At 36.4% G+C, this 26,635-nt stretch overlaps 2 protein-coding genes across 10 annotated transcripts in view; one reads left to right on the forward strand and one right to left on the reverse strand.

Moving 5' to 3' along the window:
* The window catches only part of LOC138309546 (MYND-type zinc finger-containing chromatin reader ZMYND8-like), a 63,665-nt gene extending 42,712 nt beyond the window's left edge, over window positions 1–20,953 (forward strand). For all 9 annotated transcript variants that reach the window (XM_069250775.1, XM_069250782.1, XM_069250778.1 and 6 more), the window contains 11 exons: window positions 288–410; window positions 1,127–3,046; window positions 4,480–4,672; window positions 5,098–5,169; window positions 5,411–5,495; window positions 6,152–6,276; window positions 7,832–8,158; window positions 9,072–9,257; window positions 9,623–9,787; window positions 15,312–15,569; window positions 15,843–20,953. In XM_069250775.1, the coding sequence (XP_069106876.1) occupies window positions 288–410; window positions 1,127–3,046; window positions 4,480–4,672; window positions 5,098–5,169; window positions 5,411–5,495; window positions 6,152–6,276; window positions 7,832–8,158; window positions 9,072–9,257; window positions 9,623–9,787; window positions 15,312–15,569; window positions 15,843–16,052 (3,664 nt within the window). In that variant the 3' untranslated portion in view covers window positions 16,053–20,953. The remainder of the gene's footprint in view (window positions 1–287; window positions 411–1,126; window positions 3,047–4,479; window positions 4,673–5,097; window positions 5,170–5,410; window positions 5,496–6,151; window positions 6,277–7,831; window positions 8,159–9,071; window positions 9,258–9,622; window positions 9,788–15,311; window positions 15,570–15,842) is intronic.
* A 533-nt stretch (window positions 20,954–21,486) lies between these two features.
* Window positions 21,487–26,462, reverse strand: LOC138308852 (uncharacterized). Its single transcript, XM_069249882.1, has 3 exons — window positions 24,584–26,462; window positions 22,956–23,102; window positions 21,487–21,652 (listed from the first exon to the last, which is right to left on the reverse strand). Exons 1-3 carry the CDS (start codon window positions 24,801–24,803, stop codon window positions 21,492–21,494), a joined length of 528 nt encoding a protein of 175 aa, XP_069105983.1. The 5' UTR covers window positions 24,804–26,462; the 3' UTR covers window positions 21,487–21,491.
* Window positions 26,463–26,635: the final 173 nt, after the last annotated feature.

Raw genomic sequence — 26,635 nt, forward strand, 5'->3', positions numbered from 1 at the left:
TTGGTTATCCTGGGGTATTCTGACCATCAATAGACAGGCACACTAATTTAATGTTTAGGGGGGGGGGAAGCAATGAGAGACCCACGGTTGATCGCACAACTCTTATCACTAATTGCAGTGCAGCATAGTGTGATCAACTGTGGGTATCTGACGATGGCAGGCGGTCAGTTGGAGGATAGGGGGTATTGGAGGAATGCATGTTCTCGTTAGAGGGGATATACTGTATTACAGAGGTAAATAACTAGCTATCAGGTGATTACATGTTATGAATTTGTTTTGTTTTATAGGTCGTGGGTACCTACATCACAGGTGTACATGCTATCCAAAGATATCCCGACTCCGGCCAAAAACAAAAGGGGAGGATTTGAGAACGCCATGGACGAGCTGGAAATACACATCAAGAAGATAAGGTACTGAACACTCTTCACATTTTATTTGCAATTTTTTTTTTTAATTCCTTATAATACTTTCATGCATTATGAATAAAAATCATAATACTGTATTCGACCCAATAGGCACCGAGGGCATTTAAAACTAAAAAAAAAGAGATGAAAATGCTTAATAAGACAAAAATTTTGCAAACCTATAAAGTTTTGGCCTTTATTTATGCCTGGGCAATTGAAATTGGGGCCTCAAAGGGGAATTGGCGCTTATAGGGACATGGGCGCTTATTGGGTCGAATACAGTATGTTGTTAAATCATTTTTAGTCAAGCATATATACAAAGCTTTCTATGAAGGACACGAAAGGGTCACTGCAAGAATTTTCTTTATAGACAGAGGTTGATTATATAGTAAATTGTACTGTATTGGGTTGATGAGTCATAAATTTATAGAAAGATGTCTTTTACAAACATGTGTCCTTTATAGACTGGTGTCTTTAATAGACAGGTTTCTTTAATAGACATGTGTCCTTTATAGACATGTGTCCTTTATAGACCGGTGTGTTTAATAGACAGCTGTCCTTTATTTTAATAAGTTAACTAGGGACAGAATATTGATTCAAAGCAATTGATGAACTTCCAAGTTTGACCCCAACCATTCCTCTTACAACAAAATGACTTTTGCGTAATTAGTGTAAATTTCGATGCTAACGTAATCAAAGGTATCTTTTGGTTTGCTTTTCAGAGAGAAATTTGGTAGCTTTGAATACGCCAGTTTTAGGATGCCATACGACAAAAATCATGTGTACTTTCATAACAAGATGAAACAGCCGTTCAAGAAAGCACGACAGGGCATGAGGGGACAGAAATTTGCTCCGAAACAAAAATTGTACACTGTCAAACATGTTTATACGGACAGTCCAACGAAGGTCGAGAAACAATCTGTGATGTTGAAAACAGCGGATGCTGTTAGAAATAAATACAGTACGATGGTATCAACACGTCGTGCCATCGACACAGGATCCCAGAATAACACAGAGTCTCTAAAAAATCCGGGGGTTACATGTAATAAGACTGAGCTTTCCACTGGTCAGACAAATTGTTTGAGTGTTCAGCCTGTGACAACAACGATTTCTCCGTCAAAAGTTTTCTCGTCAAAGGTGATTCCAACAAAACTCATAAAAGTGGTGAGACTTTCTCCAGTGAAAGCGAAAACTATCTTAGGTGAACAGAAAGGAGATACAACAAAGGCCGCATTACAAGAGATGGACAGCCAGGACAAAGTCAGCATTGTGGACAAAGTCCAGGACAAAATCAAACAAATGAACGCAGATAATGTAGATGATGAAATGAACACAAGTATGTCAAATAAAGACAGTGATAGTGAAAATGGTAGTGATGTTTCTGAGCAAAAGGACAACAAAATGCAAATAGAATGTGCTCAATCGACCATGAATCCGAAAATTGAGAAAGACACATTGGAAGAGAAACCAGAAGTGTTGGACACTGTTGATAAAATGGACACAGATGATAGTGAGGTTGCCATGGAAACTAGACACAACAAAGAGAGTAGTATGTCGCCATCTAAAGAGATCTATCTCGCAAATTTGCAAAAGACAATACAGTCGTGTAAGGAGAAGTTGGGATTAAGCGATGATTCTGTTTTATCGGATGAGGTTGTGGATGATGAGGAAGATGAGGAAGATGAAGATGCTGATGATTTAAAAGGAGATGAGGATAAAGGCGATTTGTGTGATGAAAGCAAGAATGAAAATGATTCTACAGAAACGGATGTGTCTAAAGAGGATAATTCAACTGAAACAAAAACAATTAGTGACGATAAAACTTCTGAAAGTTTAGATTCATCAAAAAAGAAAGTGTTAGAAAAGAATACCTTATCAGAGTCACAGGAAAGTGCTAATTCAATATTAAGTGATCATGAAAAAGAGAGAACAGAAGGAGAAACGGAAGAGAAATCGAGTGTGATCAAATCCGATTTAAAAGATGAAAATAAATCTGTTGATGGTACAGAAACTGATAATTCTAAAGATTCCTCAGACAATCCTGTTGATGATGCAGAAACAGAAATTTCTAAAGATTCCTCTGACTATCAGAAAGGGAGTGCTGAAGTGGACGTAGATGAGAGTAAGGATTGTTCAGAGGAAAATAACAAAGATAGGAAAAAGGAGGCTTCATCATCCGAGGAAAATGTGCAGTCGGACAAAAAAAATTTAAGTAAGATTGTAGAGCAGGAAAATTCTCTGTCAGAATCAGAAGCAGAATCAAAGGATAAAAAAGTGAGAGCAGTGACTGTTCATCCTCCATCAATGGAGGTTGACGAGGAGTCAAATCTGGTGATGGAGGTAGAATCCGACTCAGATTCGGACAATTTAGTGATGGATCTTAGTGACGACGATGAGACGTCAAAACCTCGGACTATAACTCCGACGAAACCGCCTGTGAGAATATCACCTCCTGTCGTAAAGCCAGGAAATAAGACAAATGATAAGTTTAAACAGCTTGACTTAACGGGTGTGAATAAAGTGGTGATCATTAAAAAAACTTCATCGTCGGGTGAAAAGACATCATCGTCGGGTGAAAAGACTTCAAAATCTCCATCTAGTTCGACTGCCAAACCCTCTGCTGTCAAATCACCTCATTCCAGGTTTGTATATATATATATATATTCTGTGTTTCCTTATTGACAGAATTACTGCATGAATTGTGTAATTAGAGCTATATTTTGTTTTACAAAGTTAACATGAACTGGTCAAAGTATACATTATTATAATTATGTCTTATTTTATGTAATAGTGTAATAAATTAGGGATTATTATATGACTGCTGCTTTTGCTGTCTTTTGATTGGCCGATACGCTTCTCACAAGTATTTATCAACTGCGATATCAACCCCGAAATCAGCGGCGAAAAGCACGCAAGGTTACTGGACTCAGTAACCTGTACGTGTGTCAAAAATAGATCGAGGAAAACTCCCTTGAGATGTGACGTCATAATCACTTTTGGCGTCGATTCATACCCAAATATAGCATAACAGGAGTTTCCCTCATTCAATGACGTCGGGACAGTCTATTGTGACGTCATTATTATGGCGGAGGCAGCAAGGTTACTGCGATCAACGGTTATCAAAGAAAAATGAACTGCAAACTTCAATTTATGGAAAACGTTCAAGAATGCCACACGGGCTGCAGTTGATACAATATTCCGGTTCTACCAGTCTACACCGTTAGCAAGGAGCATTTGGATATTTACCATTAATACTACATGTAACTACTTTTGTAAACAGAAAGTTTGCAAATACCATCCTGTTTTTGTAGCTAATTCTTTTTGAAGAGCCGGGTAAATATATGTAAGTTTCATATAATAAAACGGTTATCGACCTATTTTCAGGTGGATTCAGTGAGTTGTCAACCCTCGTAAATGATATAACCCTCGGCCTCTGGCCTCGGGATATATCACTTACTCAGGTTGATAACTCACCGTATCCACCTGAAAATAGGTCGATAATTGTATAATATCAACTTTTTGTTTCAAAAAATAGTAACATCAATATGATATGCTAAATATCGACCTCCACGTGACAGTGTATGTATTAGCCAATGAAAATGGTGGAAAATCAGAGCATATCTAATATATATATTTATTGTGACATTTAGTTGTGAAACTTATATATAATAAACAAATGACTAGTCTGAATGTCTGAAATTTGAAATAAACCATTCCAGCTTTTAGATGGAAAGAATTTAAATGCGTTAAAGCTATGGGTTGTAGAAAATTCAGAATACAAATAAAGTAATGAATTTCGAGAATATCTCCCATTTATCAAGAGAATTTTATGTATATTTGCTGAACATGTTTGTCTCATTGAAACTGGATTCGAAGTTGAATCTTTACAGTTATTTATGATTATGATTACCTGAAGAGCCCATGAATGGGCGAAAAAGTTCACAAAACATATATTCATATTTGGTATTTTTCTTATATGGTTTATGTTATTTATATAAAAAATAACATTTAAAACAGATGACATTTTAAATGTAGAATAAATTGTTATAAAAATTGTTGTTTGTATATTCAATAGGAAATCTCCCTCAAGGATCAACAAACAGCTGCCGTCTGCTGAGTTCTTTCAGAATGCCATTGAGAAGACGATGAAATCTCCCAACACCAGCTCAGAGAAGATGGTGGATGTAGAACAAGACATTGATGTGGATACAGGATCCGAGTCTGTGGTTCCTGCTCACTCAGAAATAATCTCAAAGTTTACAAAGAAGGTAATGTGTCTGATTAGCTGCCATTTTTAGTTCACCTGAGCTTATGTTTCAATTATCAGACGGTACTCAGAACTTTTTACCACTTAAACCTGGGTATGGTACCGCCTGATTTATAGGCTAAATTACATTAGATAGCATACAGTTGGTATAGAAAATAACCTCCTGAAATTGCAATTGTACTGCCTCTCCTGAAAGATAATGAAACCCCTGGTCACGTGGAGCTTCATATGTCCAGCAGTCTGTCTGGCTGCCAACAGGGACAGAGACTAATAGGGGGAATAGAAGTAATTTCTTTAAATTGTTGTAAGTCATACATTTCTGCAAGGATTGTAACCAAATTTATTTTTGATCAGAAACGGCGCTTGTATTGATCTTGGCCTTAGACCCACTAGGAGTGATGATGATGTGTGGTTTTCTATTTCCAGTTAATGGGCTCTATTCAAGGAACATTTGAAATGATGTGTAGTGAATTTATCTCTCAAGAACTGCAACCCAAGGTTTGTAGTATTATTCATTTAGTATTCTCGAGATGCCAACCTAAGCTATCATCCATTTCACAGGAACTTAAAGTCAAAGTTTGCAGTGATATTCGTAAAAAGTTTGGAATTTTCTTAAAATGTTTATATTAATCCAAGCTAACATCGCTAAAAACACCAGTCGTCAGTTACGAACTTAGTTAAAGAAAGTAAAACTTGATTCGCTGTCTTCTATATTGAGCAATAATATTTTATATCTCAGAATGTGACTAAAGATCTGCAGGCAGAAATACAGAAGATACGATGGGAACAACATCAACAGATTTTAGAACTCAAACACAACTTCCGTAAGTGACTAAACACCATAAATATGTAACCCATTACTAGCCTCAATATACGGCTCAGTTGAGCGTTTGCCCTGTAATCCAGTGATCCTGAGTTTGATCCCTGGTGGAGGCAGTGATTATATATTAGTCTGTGCTAGTTACATTGGTGCCCATGTAGAGATTCCAGAATGATACGCAATGATACCTGCGAAGGAATCGTTGTGACTCTTGGAAACTCAAGACTGAGTTCATTCTTTGAGGGTTAGTATGTAACCCTGGTCAATATACCACTCGGCTAGAGAGAACTTCTCTTTAGCTCAATTAGTTGAGCGTAAGACTAGTAATCTAGAGGTCTCGAGTTTGATGCCTGGTGGAAGCAATGGTTTATTTTATATGAAATTCTATACAATGTTGTAAATAGATTAAGATTTTATATTGTTAATAGTTCATTAACAGATTCTGGGCCTCAAAGACCATGCAAGATTTTATAATTAGATCAGAGTGATTGAATGAATGAAAATGTGGATAAACCCTTGATCAGAGTAATTAATGAAGATATGCATGTTTAAGTAGTAATTAATGAAGCATGAATATGCATGTTTAAGTAGTAATTAATGAAGTATGAATATGCATGTTTAAGTTGTAATTAAAGAACAAATATTTAATTTGCATCACAGAACTCACGATGGCTGAGATGAAATCTTGCTGGGAGGCAGAGAAACAGAGAATCGTCTCTGAAATCAACACTTTAAATAACAAAGACAAGGAAAAGGCCATTAATGAAACGAAGAAAAAACAGTGGGTAAGTCCATTTAAAATGCTAAGTTCCTGGTACAGACACCAAGAACAACAGTAAGTAAGTCTAAATAGACAAAGAAAATGAAACCCAAGAAGAAATGGGGGCAAGTTAACTTGTTTACCCCTTAAGTTTCATAATGGACTGGTCCAGTCTTTAATTTAGAAGAGCCTAAATGTGTCTTCAGGGATGAACAAGGTAAATCACATTACCTTTTTTCAACCACTGACATATAAAACTTTCCATTCTGGCCGACAATCATAATCAACCACTGAGATATAAAACTTTCCATTCTGGCCGAATATCATAATCAACCACTGAGATATAAAACTTTCCATTCTGGCCGACAATCATAATCAACCACTGAGATATAAAACTTTCCATTCTGGCCGAATATCATAATCAACCACTGAGATATAAAACTTTCCATTCTGGCCGAATATCATAATCAACCACTGAGATATAAAACTTTCCATTCTGGCCGAATATCATAATCAACCACTGAGATATAAAACTTTCCATTCTGGCCGAATATCATAATCAACCACTGAGATATAAAACTTTCCATTCTGGCCGAATATCATAATCAACCACTGAGATATAAAACTTTCCATTCTGGCCGAATATCATAATCAACCACTGAGATATAAAACTTTCCATTCTGGCCGACAATCATATTCAGTCACTGAGATATAAAACTTTCCATTCTGGCCGACAATCATAATCAACCACTGAGATATAAAACTTTCCATTCTGGCCGAATATCATAATCAACCACTGAGATATAAAACTTTCCATTCTGGACGACAATCATAATCAACCACTGAGATATAAAACTTTCCATTCTGGCCGAATATCATAATCAACCACTGAGATATAAAACTTTCCATTCTGGCCGACAATCATAATCAACCACTGAGATATAAAACTTTCCATTCTGGCCGACAATCATAATCAACCACTGAGATATAAAACTTTCCATTCTGGCCGAATATCATAATCAACCACTGAGATATAAAACTTTCCATTCTGGACGACAATCATAATCAACCACTGAGATATAAAACTTTCCATTCTGGCCGAATATCATAATCAACCACTGAGATATAAAACTTTCCATTCTGGCCGACAATCATAATCAACCACTGAGATATAAAACTTTCCATTCTGGCCGAATATCATAATCAACCACTGAGATATAAAACTTTCCATTCTGGCCGAATATCATAATCAACCACTGAGATTTAAAACTTTCCATTCTGGCCGAATATCATAATCAACCACTGAGATATAAAACTTTCCATTCTGGCCGAATATCATAATCAACCACTGAGATATAAAACTTTCCATTCTGGCCGACAATCATAATCAACCACTGAGATATAAAACTTTCCATTCTGGCCGACAATCATAATCAACCACTGAGATATAAAACTTTCCATTCTGGCCGACAATCATAATCAATAGAAATATATACACTCTACTGTAAAAAGAAATCAACTTAAGTACAAATGCTTTTAACAAATGATTAAAACTTGAAATTTTTTTAACAACATTTAAGTGTGCAAACTGTGGGAAGGAAGCCATTTTCTACTGCTGTTGGAACACCAGTTACTGTGACTATCCGTGTCAACAAGCACACTGGCCTAAACATATGCCCACCTGCATGCAGACGCAGCAAGCACAGGCATCCGCCAACGAGAAGGAATCAGGGGATAAGGATAGTCAATCAGCAACAACGCCTACATCTGAAATCAAAACAAGTTCACAGGATTCAATCAAGATCATGGAGACAACTAAGTCTTTGGCCGGGAGCGGTATGGTGACGTCTATGGCCAAGCAGTCAGCCCCGGTGTTGGGGAGCGGGGAGAGCCCCATCAATGTAGAGGTAGGTATATTCTACATAGATTTTAGATTATATATTCATACATGAATAAAGACAGCATTTTCAGAAGAAAACAAATTTCCTATGAAAAATGACATTTTTATGCGGTTGCTGATCTTGGGTAAAGCATTTGCCCCTGTGAAGAAGATTAGAGTTCAGTCCCTTTACCAAGACGTACAGACAGTCTATATGTTGTGAAAGATGATCGAATATTCTTTATGATATACCCAATAACTAGAGAGCTTGTAATGGCACAGCCTCTGATAACATAAAGTATATTGGTATAATATCTCTCAGGGGCTGCGATGGCCGAGTAGTTCAGATGTCCCTAAATATTACCACAGGCCCTCCACCTCTGGGATCGGGGTTCGAATCCCAAGTGGGACAGTTGCCAGGTACTGACCGCTGGTTGGTGGTTTATCTCCAGGTACTCCGGCTTTCCTCCACCAACAAACCTGGCACGTCCTTACATGACCCTAACTGTTATTAGGACGTAAAATGATAAAACAAGTATAATATCTCTGATTACGAGCAAGACAGATGTATAGACCTAAACTTTTTTCGTACTCGTGGGACATAACTCCGTCAAGGAGATATGTCTCTGTATCCTTCATGACATTCTTCCGTCACTGAAACACAATACACCCAATACACAAAGGATGACACCTAATTTTCTTCTGGTAGCGAACAGAAAATTTGAATACAGAAAGAGTTATATAGGAGTGTTCTTACAATGTATATAACCTAACAAATCCCGTCCTTGTCTACTCTGTGTACCAAATATGGCAATCCCAATGACATCTGATTTTGCGGAGTGAGATTTGTATTATAAAACTGATCTTAATTCAGATTTCATGACAGATTGTCTACAAAGTAAAACCATGTGTGTAAACAGCATTATAATTTTGTCGTTCAGATGGAGCCACCTCGTCCACAACTCTGGGACCAGACCGGTGCACAATCCGTACATCAGAACAGTACCTCGTACATGTGTCCTCCACAACAAACAGCCCCTCCCCCAGGGACAGTACAGGTGCCCCAGGGGGGACTTCAGTTCACCTCCATTGCCCCCAACACTGGGGCACCATCTCAGATCAATCAGGTTGGTATAGAAACGGCAAAGGTATTTTTAACTCATTCACCCCTAAAATTTCATATTGGACTGATCAAATCTTTCAATTAGAAGAGTTCAAATGTGTCTTCAGGGGTGAAGAGTTCAAATGTGTCTTCAGGAGTGAATAAGGTAATGAGCATTTCACATATTTCACATGTAGGAGTACATGCAACATGTTTTTATGGGTCAAGAAAACTGAACTGAAGTGGTAGTAGTGACATTTATACTCACATAATTGGCAACTGAATGCACTTCAGTGCTTTTGTAGATAAATCGTATCTGCATTGTTTCCATACATGTATTTACAATTTGTTAAAGCAAATATTGCAGATTCATTTTCTTTCCTTAAATAGCAACAGATGGTTCAGAAAAAGAAACCAAACTACGATTGGTCGGAGCAGAGTATGAGCGAGGCTTATAATGCAGTAATGACAGGCGGGATGTCGGTCAACAAAGCCGCCAAAGTCTTCCAGGTCCCAAGGGTCCGGCTAGCTGACAGGATCGCTTCAGTTGGAAAGGTTGGTCTTATTGATGCTAATGGCAACTCAGAATTTTCTTTCATGACCACATATTATGCTTATTGCAAGAGTTATCTGCCCTTGTGGGTAGGTATGAAATGTTACATAATGTATTTGTGAGTGCTATGAAGAGAAAATGACATAATCTGTGCTTGCAAAGTAAGGATATCACAATTGAGACCTACCCACATGGGAGATTACACTGTATTATGTAAGGATGTCACAATCGAGACCTACCCACATGGGAGATTACTCTGTATTATGTAAGGATGTCACAATCGAGACCTACCCACATGGGAGATTACTCTGTATTATGTAAGGATGTCACAATCGAATCACTGATTATTATGTAAGAGATCGTCACATTGACGAGACCTACCCACATGGGAGATTACACTGTATTATGTAAGGATGTCACAATCGAGACCTACCCACATGGGAGATTACTCTGTATTATGTAAGGATGTCACAATCGAGACCTACCCACATGGGAGATTACACTGTATTATGTAAGGATGTCACAATCGAGACCTACCCACATGGGAGATTACTCTGTATTATGTAAGGATGTCACAATCGAGACCTACCCACATGGGAGATTACTCTGTATTATGTAAGGATGTCACAATCGAGACCTACCCACATGGGAGATATTACTCTGTGTTATGTAAGGATGTCACAATCGAGACCTACCCACATGGGAGATTACTCTGTGTTATGTAAGGATGTCACAATCGAGACCTACCCACATGGGAGATTACTCTGTGTTATGTAAGGATGTCACAATCGAGATTACTCTGTGTACATGGGAGATTACACTGTATTATGTAAGGATGTCACAATCGAGACCTACCCACATGGGAGATTACTCTGTATTATGTAAGGATGTCACAATCGAGACCTACCTACATGGGAGATTACTCTGTATTATGTAAGGATGTCACAATCGAGACCAACCTACATGGGAGATTACTCTGTATTATGTAAGGATGTCACAATCGAGACCTACCTACATGGGAGATTACACTGTATTATGTAAGGATGTCACAATCGAGACCAACCTACATGGGAGATTACTCTGTATTATGTAAGGATGTCACAATCGAGACCTACCTACATGGGAGATTACTCTGTATTATGTAAGGATGTCACAATCGAGACCTACCTACATGGGAGATTACTCTGTATTATGTAAGGATGTCACAATCGAGACCTACCCACATGGGAGATTACTCTGTGTTATGTAAGGATGTCACAATCGAGACCTACCCACATGGGAGATTACTCTGTGTTATGTAAGGATGTCACAATCGAGACCTACCCACATGGGAGATTACTCTGTATTATGTAAGGATGTCACAATCGAGACCTACCCACATGGGAGATTACTCTGTATTATGTAAGGATGTCACAATCGAGACCTACCTACATGGGAGATTACTCTGTATTATGTAAGGATGTCACAATCGAGACCTACCCACATGGGAGATTACTCTGTGTTATGTAAGGATGTCACAATCGAGACCTACCCACATGGGAGATTACTCTGTGTTATGTAAGGATGTCACAATCGATACCTACCCACATGGGAAATTACTCTGTGTTATGTAAGGATGTCACAATCGAGACCTACCCACATGGGAGATTACTCTGTGTTATGTAAGGATGTCACAATCGAGACCTACCTACATGGGAGATTACTCTGTATTATGTAAGGATGTCACAATCGAGACCTACCCACATGGGAGATTACTCTGTATTATGTAAGGATGTCACAATCGAGACCTACCTACATGGGAGATTACTCTGTATTATGTAAGGATGTCACAATCGAGACCTACCCACATGGGAGATTACTCTGTATTATGTAAGGATGTCACAATCGAGACCTACCCACATGGGAGATTACTCTGTATTATGTAAGGATGTCACAATCGAGACCTACCCACATGGGAGATTACACTGTGTTATGTAAGTTACACTGTGTTATGTAAGGATGTCACAATCGAGACCAACCCACATGGGAGATTACACTGTGTTATGTAAGGATGTCACAATCGAGACCTACCCACATGGGAGATTACTTTGTATTATGCAAAGATGGAAGGAATACTGTACAGTGTTGTTATATAGAAATTTACTTCAGTTTCCCAAAACACAAAATTAATGCACGATTTGTCGTCAAGCACATTCACCTGTCTGTTGGTAAAACTTTTAACAAGGGTAGACTTAAGGTTACCATTAACATACCCGGTACTTATGTTACTGTATATATGGTAGCTAGCACTGTCCCCAGGTACTTATGTTACTGTATATATGGTAGCTAGCACTGTCCCCAGGTACTTATGTTACTGTATATATGGTAGCTAGCACTGTCCCCAGGTACTTATGTTACTGTATATATGGTAGCTAGCACTGTCCCCAGGTACTTATGTTACTGTACATATGGTAGCTAGCACTGTCCCCAGGTACTTGTGTTACTGTATATATGGTAGCTAGCACTGTCCCCAGGTACTTATGTTACTGTATATATGGTAGCTAGCACTGTCCCCAGGTACTTATGTTACTGTATATATGGTAGCTAGCACTGTCCCCAGGTACTTATGTTACTGTATATATGGTAGCTAGCACTGTCCCCAGGTACTTATGTTACTGTATATATGGTAGCTAGCACTGTCCCCTGGTACTTATGTTACTGTATATATGGTAGCTAGCACTGTCCCCAGGTACTTATGTTACTGTATATATGGTAGCTAGCACTGTCCCCAGGTACTTATGTTACTGTATATATGGTAGCTAGCATTGTCCCCAGGTACTTATGTTACTGTATATATGGTAGCTAGCACTGTCCCCAGGTACTTATGTTACTGTATATATGGTAGCTAGCACTGTCCCCAGGTACTTATGTTACTGTATATATGGTAGCTAGCACTGTCCCCAGGTACTTATGTTACTGTATATATGGTAGCTAGCACTGTCCCCAGGTACTTATGTTACTGTATATATGGTAGCTAGCACTGTCCCCAGGTACTTATGTTACTGTATATATGGTAGCTAGCACTGTCCCCAGGTACTTATGTTACTGTATATATGGTAGCTAGCACTGTCCCCAGGTACTTATGTTACTGTATATATGGTAGCTAGCACTGTCCCCAGGTACTTGTGTTACTGTATATATGGTAGCTAGCACTGTCCCCAGGTACTTATGTTACTGTATATATGGTTGCTAGCACTGTCCCCAGGTACTTATGTTACTGTATATATGGTTGCTAGCACTGTCCCCAGGTACTTATGTTACTGTGTATATGGTAGCTAGCACTGTCCCCAGGTACTTATGTTACTGTGTATATGGTAGCTAGCACTGTCCCCAGGTACTTGTGTTACTGTGTATATGGTAGCTAGCACTGTCCCCAGGTACTTGTGTTACTGTGTATATGGTAGCTAGCACTGTCCCCAGGTACTTGTGTTACTGTGTATATGGTAGCTAGCACTGTCCCCAGGTACTTGTGTTACTGTGTATATGGTAGCTAGCACTGTCCCCAGGTACTTGTGTTACTGTATATAATGGTAGCTAGCACTGTCCCCAGGTACTTGTGTTACTGTATATATGGTAGCTAGCACTGTCCCCAGGTACTTGTGTTACTGTATATATGGTAGCTAGCACTGTCCCCAGGTACTTGTGTTACTGTATATATGGTAGCTAGCACTGTCCCCAGGTTCTTGTGTTACTGTATATATGGTAGCTAGCACTGTCCCCAGGTACTTGTGTTACTGTATATATGGTAGCTAGCACTGTCTCCAGGTACTTGTGTTACTGTATATATGGTAGCTAGCACTGTCCCCAGGTACTTGTGTTACTGTATATATGGTAGCTAGCACTGTCCCCAGGTACTTGTGTTACTGTATATATGGTAGCTAGCACTGTCCCCAGGTACTTGTGTTACTGTATATATGGTAGCTAGCACTGTCCCCAGGTACTTGTGTTACTGTATATATGGTAGCTAGCACTGTCCCCAGGTACTTGTGTTACTGTATATATGGTAGCTAGCACTGTCCCCAGGTACTTGTGTTACTGTATATATGGTAGCTAGCACTGTCCCCAGGTACGTGTGTTACTGTATATATGGTAGCTAGCACTGTCCCCAGGTACTTATGTTACTGTATATATGGTAGCTAGCACTGTCCCCAGGTACTTATGTTACTGTATATATGGTAGCTAGCACTGTCCCCAGGTACTTGTGTTACTGTATATATGGTAGCTAGCACTGTCCCCAGGTACTTATGTTACTTATATATGTAGCTAGCTGTTATGTTACTGTATATGGTAGCTAGCACTGTCCCCAGGTACTTATGTTACTGTATATATGGTAGCTAGCACTGTCCCCAGGTACTTATGTTACTGTATATATGGTAGCTAGCACTGTCCCAGGTACTTATGTTACTGTACATATGGTAGCTAGCACTGTCCCCAGGTACTTATGTTACTGTATATATGGTAGCTAGCACTGTCCCCAGGTACTTATGTTACTGTATATATGGTAGCTAGCACTGTCCCCAGGTACTTATGTTACTGTACATATGGTAGCTAGCACTGTCCCCAGGTACTTATGTTACTGTACATATGGTAGCTAGCACTGTCCCCAGGTACTTATGTTACTGTACATATGGTAGCTAGCACTGTCCCCAGGTACTTATGTTACTGTATATATGGTAGCTAGCACTGTCCCCAGGTTACTTATGTTACTGTATATATGGTAGCTAGCACTGTCCCCAGGTACTTATGTTACTGTATATATGGTAGCTAGCACTGTCCCCAGGTACTTATGTTACTGTATATATGGTAGCTAGCACTGTCAAATTTTTGTGCAAATACAAAAAAAACCTTTATGTTATGATTTATAAGAGAGGATATAAATTAGCCCTATTCAGTGGTTCAATACTGGGAATACCCTTTTACACAATTTGGCGCTGTACATGTATCAACGCTTCATGGACAGCATGAAAAGGGCTAAAATAAAACTACCGCTAAAATCAGTATGTTTATCACATAACTGGCCCATCCAGCCATGTCATACGTCCATGTCATCAATATCGTAAGACACATGTGTAATAACACTATTGTGACATCACATGTCATAATCTACCTAATGACCTCGCATGATTGTCTCAGTAAACAGAAACGCCACATCCGAGCCAGATTTCTACTGCTTCATATAGTTTTACTTATATTTCTGTTTATAAAAGTTATGTGATAAATAGAATCTTACACTCGTGACTATGTGATATGAAATTTATCAAACTTGTTTAACAATTTAATATGCCACTTGCCTAAAGGCTGGTGGCAAATCTGTGAACTGGTTTGATAGATTTCTCATCACATAGCCACTCATATCAGATCCTCTATTTTGTATTGGAGTACACCCATCTAGGTCTCATTGCTATTGTGTGTATATATATGTCTAACTAACACAAAAACACATTTAACATATTTTTTCAAAACATTTACGATATTATTATATTGTAGGCTGCACAATTCCCACCGGGTAATGGAGTACAGCAGCCACAGCAGGGCTCCAATAACAACCTTCAGATGATACACGGAAGTTCTCCCCAGATGTTGTCAGGCAGTTCTCCTCAAACGTTGTCGGAAACCTCACCTCAAATGTTACCCGGGAGCTCACACATCGTGACCAGTCAGCCCATTCTACAATACGTCCAGTCTCCGCAGTCCATCATCTCATTACCACCCAGCTCCTTACCGGTACAACAATTCACACCTCAGGTAAATTTATAATTATTAAAGGACCGGTGAATAATACACATTAGACCACCTGCATAATATGACCTCTTTTCTAGATCAATTTTAACATAATTCAACCAAGGTATAATGACCTCTCTGTTCAGGTTCACTGTACAGTTCCACTTTACAATTACTGACTTTTTAAAAGGTTTAGTTTAAAGATTTATTAACCCAAGAATAGGGAGATTCACAGAGGCTACAAAATATATCTCTATGTCACCATTCACAAAATGGTATCTGTTTGTCATTTTACAGATGGGGATGCAAACAGTTCAAGTTCAAGGCCAGCCAACACCGACAGGTCTCGTTCAGAACCAGCAGGCAATTGTCCAAAACCGCCAACTTGTTCAGCCCAACAGTTCAGTGCTCTTCCCTATGAATGTCGCGGGAGGTGTCATGCCCGGTAATATTGTCTTCTCTCAGTCTGGTCCACGCCCTCCGTACCAGATCCAAAGACCGTACTAGAGTTTGAGTCATTCTCTGCATATTAGAGTTATCTGCTCCTGAGGCTGGAAGCCAACTCAACACGTCCTCCTTTACTTCTAGAATATAACGCCTGGGCCATTTTCGTTTATACAGTTGGCCTGGTTGGGCCATTTGTAAAAGTAATTATTTGAAGATTTTGATATGGTTCTATGAGGGGTCTTTGTCAAGACTCGTCTAAAAAAATATAAAGTCACCAGGTCTGTTATTAATCAAAACCACATGACTAGGTCCAACCAGTCAAATAATATAAATGAAAACGGCCCTGGTCATTTAAATTTGTAGCTGTTCTATTGATCTGCTTCTGGAAGGTAATTTTATATCACCACTTCATTTATGAGAGGCCCTAAATGACCTTAGTTGTTAATGGGTCGTAAAACTCAAACAAACAAATCATTTATGAGCTCAAGATCTTCTGGAAAGACAATATGAAAAACACAAAATGAGTTACATTTGAATTTAATATTGATACAAGGTTGTAAGCTTCATATTTCTAAGATAACGGTATAAACAATTATGTCAACTTTTAAATATGTAATGGCTACATCAGTTTTGTTTGAAATTTTTTGAAATTTTGGAAAAATCAAGAAAATTTCAGCATATTCTGTTTAAGTTTTTGTTTTTTTTAGATATAACTTGTATTTTCAGTTAGATTTCTGAAAATGTTGAATTACATGTATTTTGAGTTAGATTTCTGAAAATGTTGAATTACTTTTAATTTCAGTTAGATTTCTCAAAATGTTGAATTACTTGTATTTTCAGTTAGATTTCTCAAAATATTGAATTACTTGTAATTTCATTTAGATTTCTCAAACTGTTGAATTCTCTCTTTTGTAAATGATGTTATTATTGGTGCTATTTTTGTTGAAGGAGACCCTTAGAGCTGAAATTATATACTGTAAATTTGTTAAATTTCGCAAGTGTAAAATCTTACAATTTACACTTTGAACTTATTGGGAGGGGACTGTACTTTTGCAAATCACAATGCAGCCATTAAAAGCGTCATTGATACGACAGGGTGTTTTATGTAAACATGAATTTTGGAAAATTTTGTGAGGTAATAAATTTTGAATCTGTAAATTTTAGCAAAATTAAATCCCCAGTGATTATTAGTAACTATACTAAACAGTAGAGCCCTATGTTTATGTCAAGGTACAGTAAAACCTGTCAAAACCGACCAATGTCTAATCCAGATACCTGTAGATTCCGGAATTTTTGTACGGCATGTTTCTCAACATGTATCGTAATTAAAACCTTTATAATCCGGAACCTGTGCGTACAGGCCGATATGCTGATCTCGAAGACATCCAGATTTAGACAAGTTAAACTAAAGATTTGTAGATGTCATACGAACAAACAATTGAATAACAATCAATACTTTCTCCCAAGGGCAGATTTGCATTGATATGTAAAAATAAAAAATAATCCTGATGACGTGGAAACACATTGTAAGTGAATCTCTACTTCTATAATTGTCGATTGTATAATACAGAGTTTGATGTATTTCAAGAACAACTTTCCGAAGTGGAGTTGATTTTATTGTTTATTGTTAAACCACTTTATTCTCTAAGACACAGATTTTCACGTAATTTCACGATTGAGCTCGAAGGTGAATTTAAATGTTTTGCAAGTAATTGTGTAAACAGTTTTTATCACATAAGTGGCCCGTTCAACCATGTCATAAATATCGTAAGAGACATGTGTAATAACACTATTGTGACATCACTGCTAATTTGACATCATAATCTAAATATGACGTCGCATGATTGTTTCAGTAGACGAAAACGTCACATCTGAGCCAGATTTCTTCTGTTTTATCTAGAGACGAAATCTGAAGATTTACTTACTTCTCTATTATTAAGTTATGTGATGAATAGAATCATACACTTGTGACTATGTAATAAGAATTTTATCACACTCGTGACTCTGTGATAGTTAAATTATTACATTCATGGCTATGTGATATGAAATTTATCACATTCGTGACTATGTGATAGGTAATTTATCACACTCATGACTATGTGATATAAAATTTATCACACTCATGACTATGTGATATAAAATTTATCACACTCATAACTATGTGATATAAAATTTATCACACTCATGACTATGTGATATAAAATTTATCACACTCATGACTATGTGATATAAAATTTATCACACTCATGACTATGTGATATAAAATTTATCACATTCGTGACGATGTGATATAAAATTTATCACACTCATGACTATGTGATATAAAATTTATCACATTCGAGACGATGTGATATAAAATTTATCACACTCATGACTATGTGATATAAAATTTATCACACTCATAACTATGTGATATAAAATTTATCACACTCATGACTATGTGATATAAAATTTATCACACTCATGACTATGTGATATAAAATTTATCACACTCATGACTATGTGATATAAAATTTATCACATTCGTGACGATGTGATATAAAATTTATCACACTCATGACTATGTGATATAAAATTTATCACATTCGAGACGATGTGATATAAAATTTATCACACTCATGACTGATAAAAAATTTATCACGCTCATGACTATGTGATATAAAATTTATCACACTCATGACTATGTGATATAAAATTTATCACATTCGTGATGATGTGATATAAAATTTATCACACTCATGAATATGTGATATAAAATTTATCACATTCGAGACGATGTGATATAAAATTTATCACACTCATGACTATGTGATATAAAATTTATCACACTCATGACTATGTGATATAAAATTTATCACACTCATGACTATGTGATATAAAATTTATCACACTCATGACTATGTGATATGAAATTTATCACACTCATGACTATGTGATATGAAATTTATCAAACTTATTTAATAATCTGATATGCCACTTGCCTAAAGGCATATCAAATTATTGAACTTGTTTGATAAATTTCATATCTCATAGTCACTCATGTAAGATCAACTGTAGATATGAATGCACGATTGTCAGTAAGAACTCTTGACACTATTGTCAGTAAAAGACGTCGGGAATTCATGTTTTCACAAATATGTTGAAAAATAGAGAAAACACAAATTATTGTTAACATTAAAGGGACAATTCACTCAGGTTAATTCTTTTACATAACAAAGAAGCAAAATATGGCATAAATGTATTGTTCTACATTCCTTATGAAACATATGACAAGAAATAGTGACAAATTCCACAACATGGTTAAGTATTTTGATTAATACTATTGAAATTCCAAATCGTTGATCAATACGATTAAACAGGTACAACATGTAGGCTGTACCCTTACCCGAGTCAAATTCACGCATGTTAAACAAATGCAATACATAACCACTGAGGAGTTGATGAAATTATTTTTAGACAAGAACATGCATCTTATAATGTTAACGCAACTGTAAGAGCGATTTGAGTAGTTCTAGACAAAAAATTCTTTACTACACAGGCAAGGGTCAGGGTTCGGCATACAAGGCTATGTGTAATGGCGATTGAACTTTTCACTTACATTTGACTACAGTGAGCTTTTCTGACATATCACAGTTAAACAAATTAATCTAATTTCCCTTAGAACTAGTTTGTTTTCGAAATATGTGCAAGTTTAAATGTACTCTTAGACCGAATTGTCCCTTTAAAAAGAAGTGGTTAAAAGTAATATGAACCTAGCTAGATTAAGTATAAGTTCATGTCCTCTATATACATGGTATATGTGTAAAAGGATTGTAGATGTGAACACTTATCTGTCCCAGGTACGTGCAATTACAAATTCTTTTGTGGTTTGTAGAGCATTTGCCAAATAGTAAGGAAATTTAAAAGTGATTGAAGTAAATTTTCTTTCTTTTTGTTACTTTTCTTACTCTTAGTATGAAGCTTAGTTTTCTGTTGGACAGTAAATTTGTTAATGTAGATAAAAGTTGATTAAATCTTAATTTTTACCAAATAAATGTATTGACATTTGTTGCCCGCTGCCAAAATTTTATAAACCTTTGCATCAAACTATTTTCTTCATTGTTACATTATTTTACTATCATTAAACCATTGAATTCATCATTTTATCATTGTGTTCAGATCAAACAATTGTATACATCATTTTATTCACCAATTGTGTTCCTTATGATACAAATGTATACACCATTTTATACATCATTACATCAATTTGTACGTTATTATGTCATTTTGTACGTCATTTCATTTATTTGTACATCATAATACAAATGTATGTCATACTTCAATTTGTACATCATTATACAAATGTATACATCATTATGTCATTTTGTGCATCTTTATATCTGTATAATATTTTACAATAACGTACACATGTAACAATTATACACGCCTTTAAAATGTTGTGTTTATTGTGTACATAGGTAAAATAATGTGTAGTGGATGATCAGGAAAATATTTCTTTAAGCTTAACCTGTTGTCACAACAACAGAAGATAAATTATGCTGAAGTAATGAAAATATTGAGTACACATCATGTTAAAATACCATGTTTAATATGTACACAAACTTTTTTGTAAACCATGAAAATAATGTGTTCACCATCGTATCATACTCATTCACCCCTGAAATTTCATAATGAGCTGTTCCTGGCATTGTATTAGAAGAGTTCATATGTGTTATTAGGGGCGAATGTGCATTAAAAAGTTAACAATTATAAACACCATTAAACTATTGTACAAATGCAAATGAAGCATTCACATGACAATCTGTTGAATTAGTTGTATGAAAATTATCTGAAATATACTTCAGAACAGTTGTTAAGATTTTCTTCACTAGACTTATAACATATTTTCTGGGAGAGAACATTTATTGTTACTGTAATGAAATGGTACAGGCTAACACTTGGAATAAACTGACTTAAATGATTATCTCTGTGTTGTTGTTTTTGAAAGATAAATCGCTACTAAGTCATCTACACAAAGTGTAACCAAATTTGGCAATAAACATCTTTGGGGGAAGGGGAGCAGAGTTTGTATATCTTGCCCTTCACTCCATGGGTCAGGAGGGACGGGGCCCAATAGGGGAACCTGTGATAAATCATTTACATCACTACTACATGGAATGTAACCAGATTTGGCCGAGACATCCTTTGGGGAAGTGGAACAGAGTTTGTATAAATTTTAGAATTATAAATTAACCTTAAATCTTTGAAGAAATAAGTACCGAACCTGTAATCAAATTATTTCATGGCATAACAAATCATTTGAGTGATACAGGCCATCTAGGCCTTTTGTTTCTGTGGCCATGCATGTGATCTAGCTTTTGTTTATTAAAACAAAACCAAGTAACAGTTAGATTTAGTGAATGAAACTTGTCAGTTAATGACGTAGGTAGTTAAAAACAAAAAATGATAGAACAAAACTTTTATTCAAGACTAGAGAGAGCAGTCATTATTCTATCATTGTCAGAATTCATCATGATCATGCGATAACCATCTCTTTATGATTAGTAAAGATGCTGCCAAAAACTCCAGAAACATTCCGATGATGGTAAAACCGAATGACCAGGCGAGTTTTACTGACGAATTGGAGCCGTAAATCGCCACAGCCAACAAGATGCAGCTCACTGGAACACAACATGTAACACTGACATCAATTTTTGGTATCATATTCACAATTACATAATTCATATTCTCTCATACCTACACGTGTAATACTGGCTGATCTAGGGCTATACATGTAAAATGTATGTACACTCATGTCACCTGAGACTGTATTGTATAGCTACCTAGGCATTAATTAAACTTCATGATGTCGCAGCATTAACAAAGATTACTATTTTTGGGGTACAATTTAACAATTTTTTCCGGAAACTAGGTAAGATTTACTTTAAAAGGTACAAACAACAGAATTTAAGTTGGAAATATCGCACAATTTTCATGTATGTTAATAAAATTGCAATAAAATGTCGAGGTATGAGAGAAAAATACTCTTTCTTTCTTATGTAAAGCCGACGGTTTTACAACATTTTGTGATCCCTCTGGTAGAATATCCCTATCCTTTATATCCACATATGAAAGCGTCTTATAATAAGATGAAAAGGTATAGTTTTTTTAAAGATGCTCCACCGCCGACAGAGCATAAATGATATTCATAATTTGAACAATAACTAGTGTTTAATCGTGTATAACACAAAAATAACATAAAATAATTTATTTTGCCTTTGGTGCATGCGCAATCAGTAGAAAGATCATTCCATATAGGATATAGTGCAACGGAATTTCTTAGGGATGCAATTAATTATTTTCGATATTTTGAACTTGAAGTAAAATTAGAAGCTAAAATTTGTCAACGATGGTAATGGTGTAAAGTAAGTAACTTTTGTAACTGAAGAAAAAAATTAAATCGTCTGCTGCTGTTTTTGATAGAGAAAAAATACCCTTTGTTAGTGGTGGAGAAGTATATTAAAGTGAACAGTCAGGCAAGGATGGCTAAAGTAGGTAAAAATGGTGTGAATGTATCCAGTATTATTTCTTATGAAATAGAAAAATAAAATCTCTTGTCAAAATCTGTCTGAGTATGCAGAAATTAATTTAAAGTATAGGAATCTTAAAACGTCCTCCCGACTGACTATGTCCGTGGTTACATTTCCACGCAGCCTCGCTTTCAATGCTTTCAACTTTCCTTTATTTCAATGGTCAGAACTTGGAAACTTAAGCAGAACTTGACCTTCGTATTAATATGTGAGGACTGTTGGAAGGCTAATGAAAGCATTTAGACTGGTTTTCTTTGCCCGACTATTCACTTTAAGTAATTTTGGCAAGGAATGGAAATTACTCTGTTATATCATAGCTATAGCCAACCAATTTGCTGTATGCATGTTTGTAATAAACTTACTGTACACACATGTCTTGTGATGAAAACATTACCTTGTACCAAACTTGTGACAATAATATCTAGATAGATAATATCATTGTGTGTCCGGTCAACAAAGATGTAAAGTAGGAACAAAATGGTGGACATGATGCCGGCGAGTAGACCAAGTGTGGCAAAGGCACGAGTGGCTAGCAACCAACCTGTAACATAGCAACCAGTCTCTTACATAGCAACCAGTTTGTAACACAGCAACCAGTCTGTAACATAGCAACCAGTCTGTATCATAGCAACAAGTCTGTAACATAGCAACAAGTCTATAACATAACAACCAGTCTATAACATAGCAACAAGTCGGACATCACTAATTTGGGAAAACTTGTGTCCAATCCCTCTTGTCAATAATTGATGACAATAAAAATATGTTTAAAATCAAACAAGCCGGTAACATAACATGTCGGTAACATGGCAGCAATTTTGTTACATAGCAACAAGTCTTTTACATAGCAACCAGTATGTTACTAAGGAGCCTGTTATATAGAAACCGGTATGTTACTTAGCAATGTGTGTGTTACATACCAGTCTGTAACATAGCAACCAGTCTGTAACATAGCAACCAGTCTGTAACATAGCAACCAGTCTGTAACATAGCAACCAGTCTGTAACATAGCAACCAGTCTGTAACATAGCAACCAGTCTGTAACATAGCAACCAGTTTGTAAAATGCAACCAGTTTGTAACATAGCAACCAGTTTGTAAAATAGCAACCAGTCTGTAACATAGCAACCAGTCTGTAACATAGCAACCAGTCTGTAACATAGCAACCAGTCTGTAACATAGCAACCAGTTTGTAAAATAGAAACCAGTCTGTAACATAGAAACCAGTCTGTAACATAGAAACCAGTCTATTACATAGTAACCAATATGCATATTAAAACAACTAGTCTGTAGCATAGCAACCAACACATAACCAAACAACTTGTTGCTATAATAGCAACCATGTTGTATCATAGCAACAAACATGTATCATAGCAACCAATCTTACACATAGAAATCAACCCGTAAATTAGCAACCAATTTGTAGCATAGTAACCAGTCTGTAAATTAGCAACCAGTCTCTAAAACAACCGGTTTTCAGTGTATCGTGTGTTCTGTAACATAACAACCAAGCATTAAAGCAATTAGTCTGTTCTTGGAAATATGAACCAGTCGTTGCATTCATCGGTTGAATCATGCAGTGGCCCACATGTGACATATATAGTAACCAATAGCCTGTATACATATCATAGCTACTTGTCTGTTGATTGCATATAGTGATCATTTGGGAAATAGTCAGAGATTCAACACTCTATAGAAATTCTTTTCGTGGTTATTATATTTTTGCTACATAATAGGCCATTTATATTCTTATGATCAAGAACATTTGGTATTGTATTTTTCGGAGATTAAGTAGCGACTTTTCGGGAGTGCGACCTATACACCAGTGCGACTTATACGTACTTGCATTTCAACGAGTGAATATGGAATGTAAATTGGATATTCAAAATGATTCACTCTGGTATATTCTTTTAAAGTTATGGCTTTTTCATTATAAATCAAAATTGTATAATTTTGACAAATGCAAACATCAAGGAATGCTTATAATGAACATTCCCCTAGAATGTTTAATTAAGGTTGTACGTACCATTTTCTATTTTCACTGGTCCACAAATCCCATCCACGCATGCGCGCCACAGCCCTGCCGTCACTCGTGACGTCAAGGAATCCCCAAATGGCGTTGGTAGGGGAACTTCGGCAGATGTCCACGCGGGCGTGGCGAATCCTATCAACGTCACTAGCAGTGACGTCAGCATCAGAAGCAATATAGATCTTACGTATTTAGGGGAGAGTTCGGGTCCCGGCATTCTTCTTCAAATGTTACAAGATTCCAATGGAATTACAACCAATATACTGGTGGTTCAAACACACAATTTTGTTCAAATCTGCTATGTTATTTCCCAGTACGTATTGTAGTAGCACAGTGAAATTAGCAGTACACCGATGCCATATTTAGAGCGCTAATTCTGCTTTGGATTTTGACGATTTCAATTAAAATATTGAAAATCAGCAATTAAATCCCTACAATGCAATAAAAGAGCAAATTCTTTAGATTTGTGTAAGTAAATATTGTTTAATATCCGCTGGTGTAATCATAAGCTCCCCTTAGGCACATTAAGTCAGTTCTTTGAATGCTAATCACAACTTTTAAGTACAAAACATTTGAATCGCAGTTTGAATATTCACCTTTTGAATAAGACATCCAACACTCCAAACAAATTACAAAAATGTAAATTTTCCCTTTATGTATGCCACATGCACCTTGCTGGTATTACATTATCATGTATAATGAATGTTGGTTAATTGTTTTATCACAAAAATCAGTAAAAGCCTGCATACTAACATAGATGATAACTACTTAAAGTGGTCACATATGGGCCAGTTGACCTTTGACATAGAAGCTATACCGTATTCTATCGAAAATAAGCCCCATCTCAGCAATAAGCCTCCACTCGACTATTTTCCGAGTTTGATTGCTTGTAAGTTTGTTATGAAAAACGTGAATGTATGTAGATCAAAATCATTGTGGATACTTTCTAATTGATAACTAAAGGTCACTTTTACGACGATAATTGTTATGAATGTCCCATAACTGTCCTAATTGCCGGTATATATTGTCTTTATTTTTGCGTATACATGTACTATATATATTTCGCTTCTTTGGAAGTACTAGCATCCCTTTATATCAGAATTGATCCCTTAATCTCATTGAATGAGCATAACACACAAATAATTTGGGGTTATCTAAGTTTTCTTTCATTTCGATAGAGTTTACCATAATTTACCTAATAAGCGCGCAAATACTTCACTGCTCTTGACAAAGTAAGAAACTGTTATAATAATATGTGGTGTTAATAGTTTCAATCTACATTTAATTAAGATCTTTATCCAATATCAATGAACTTGGGGCCTCCAAAGGGGAAAACCGGGGAGCATATACGTAGGCACGGGCGTTTATATTATTGAGCTGAATACAATAATGCGATTCACTTTGGTGGAGTATCCAATAACATATATTTCTACATATTGTTGACAAAATTGACAGAAACCTAACATCATGCAAGTTTAAGTAGCTCACCATCATCGTGATCTATATATCGTCCTCGTCTGTTTATAATTCTCGTAATCGCAAATTCTCAGAAAGTATTGAAGCCCAAGGGAGCGTTCTCAAATTTCTTACGCAGGTTCCCTTTTTTGTGTAATTAAGCATATTGCATCTAAGGCCGATCGGAAATACAGATGCCGAAACGCATTTATCTTTAATTTTGTCACATGAAGTTTATTGTCGCTGTTACTCAGAGCGTTTGAAGTAGATAATTTTTATATTTTATGTGCACATTCGGATTCCTTTTGGTGTATTGTTAGATATACATGTATTGTATTTTGGAACCTATCAGAAAACATAAGACCGTCAAACAGCAATTTCGGATTTTGACAACTGAAGTTTTCTATCAATATTTTTAAGAAAGGGTAAATGGTAGTTCCTAAAGTTAATGTGTACGTTCCATTTGATCTTAACATTTCTATGAATTAGGTTATTTTGAATGATCAGAATTAAACATGGCTGATAATTAAGCAACTATCTTGTATTTTGTCATTTTCTCAGAAAGTATTAATGAGGTCTTCATGCCTTTTAAGT

The sequence above is a fragment of the Argopecten irradians genome, chromosome 15 (assembly GCF_041381155.1).
Source record: "Argopecten irradians isolate NY chromosome 15, Ai_NY, whole genome shotgun sequence".
In the NCBI taxonomy this organism is placed as follows: domain Eukaryota; kingdom Metazoa; phylum Mollusca; class Bivalvia; order Pectinida; family Pectinidae; genus Argopecten; species Argopecten irradians.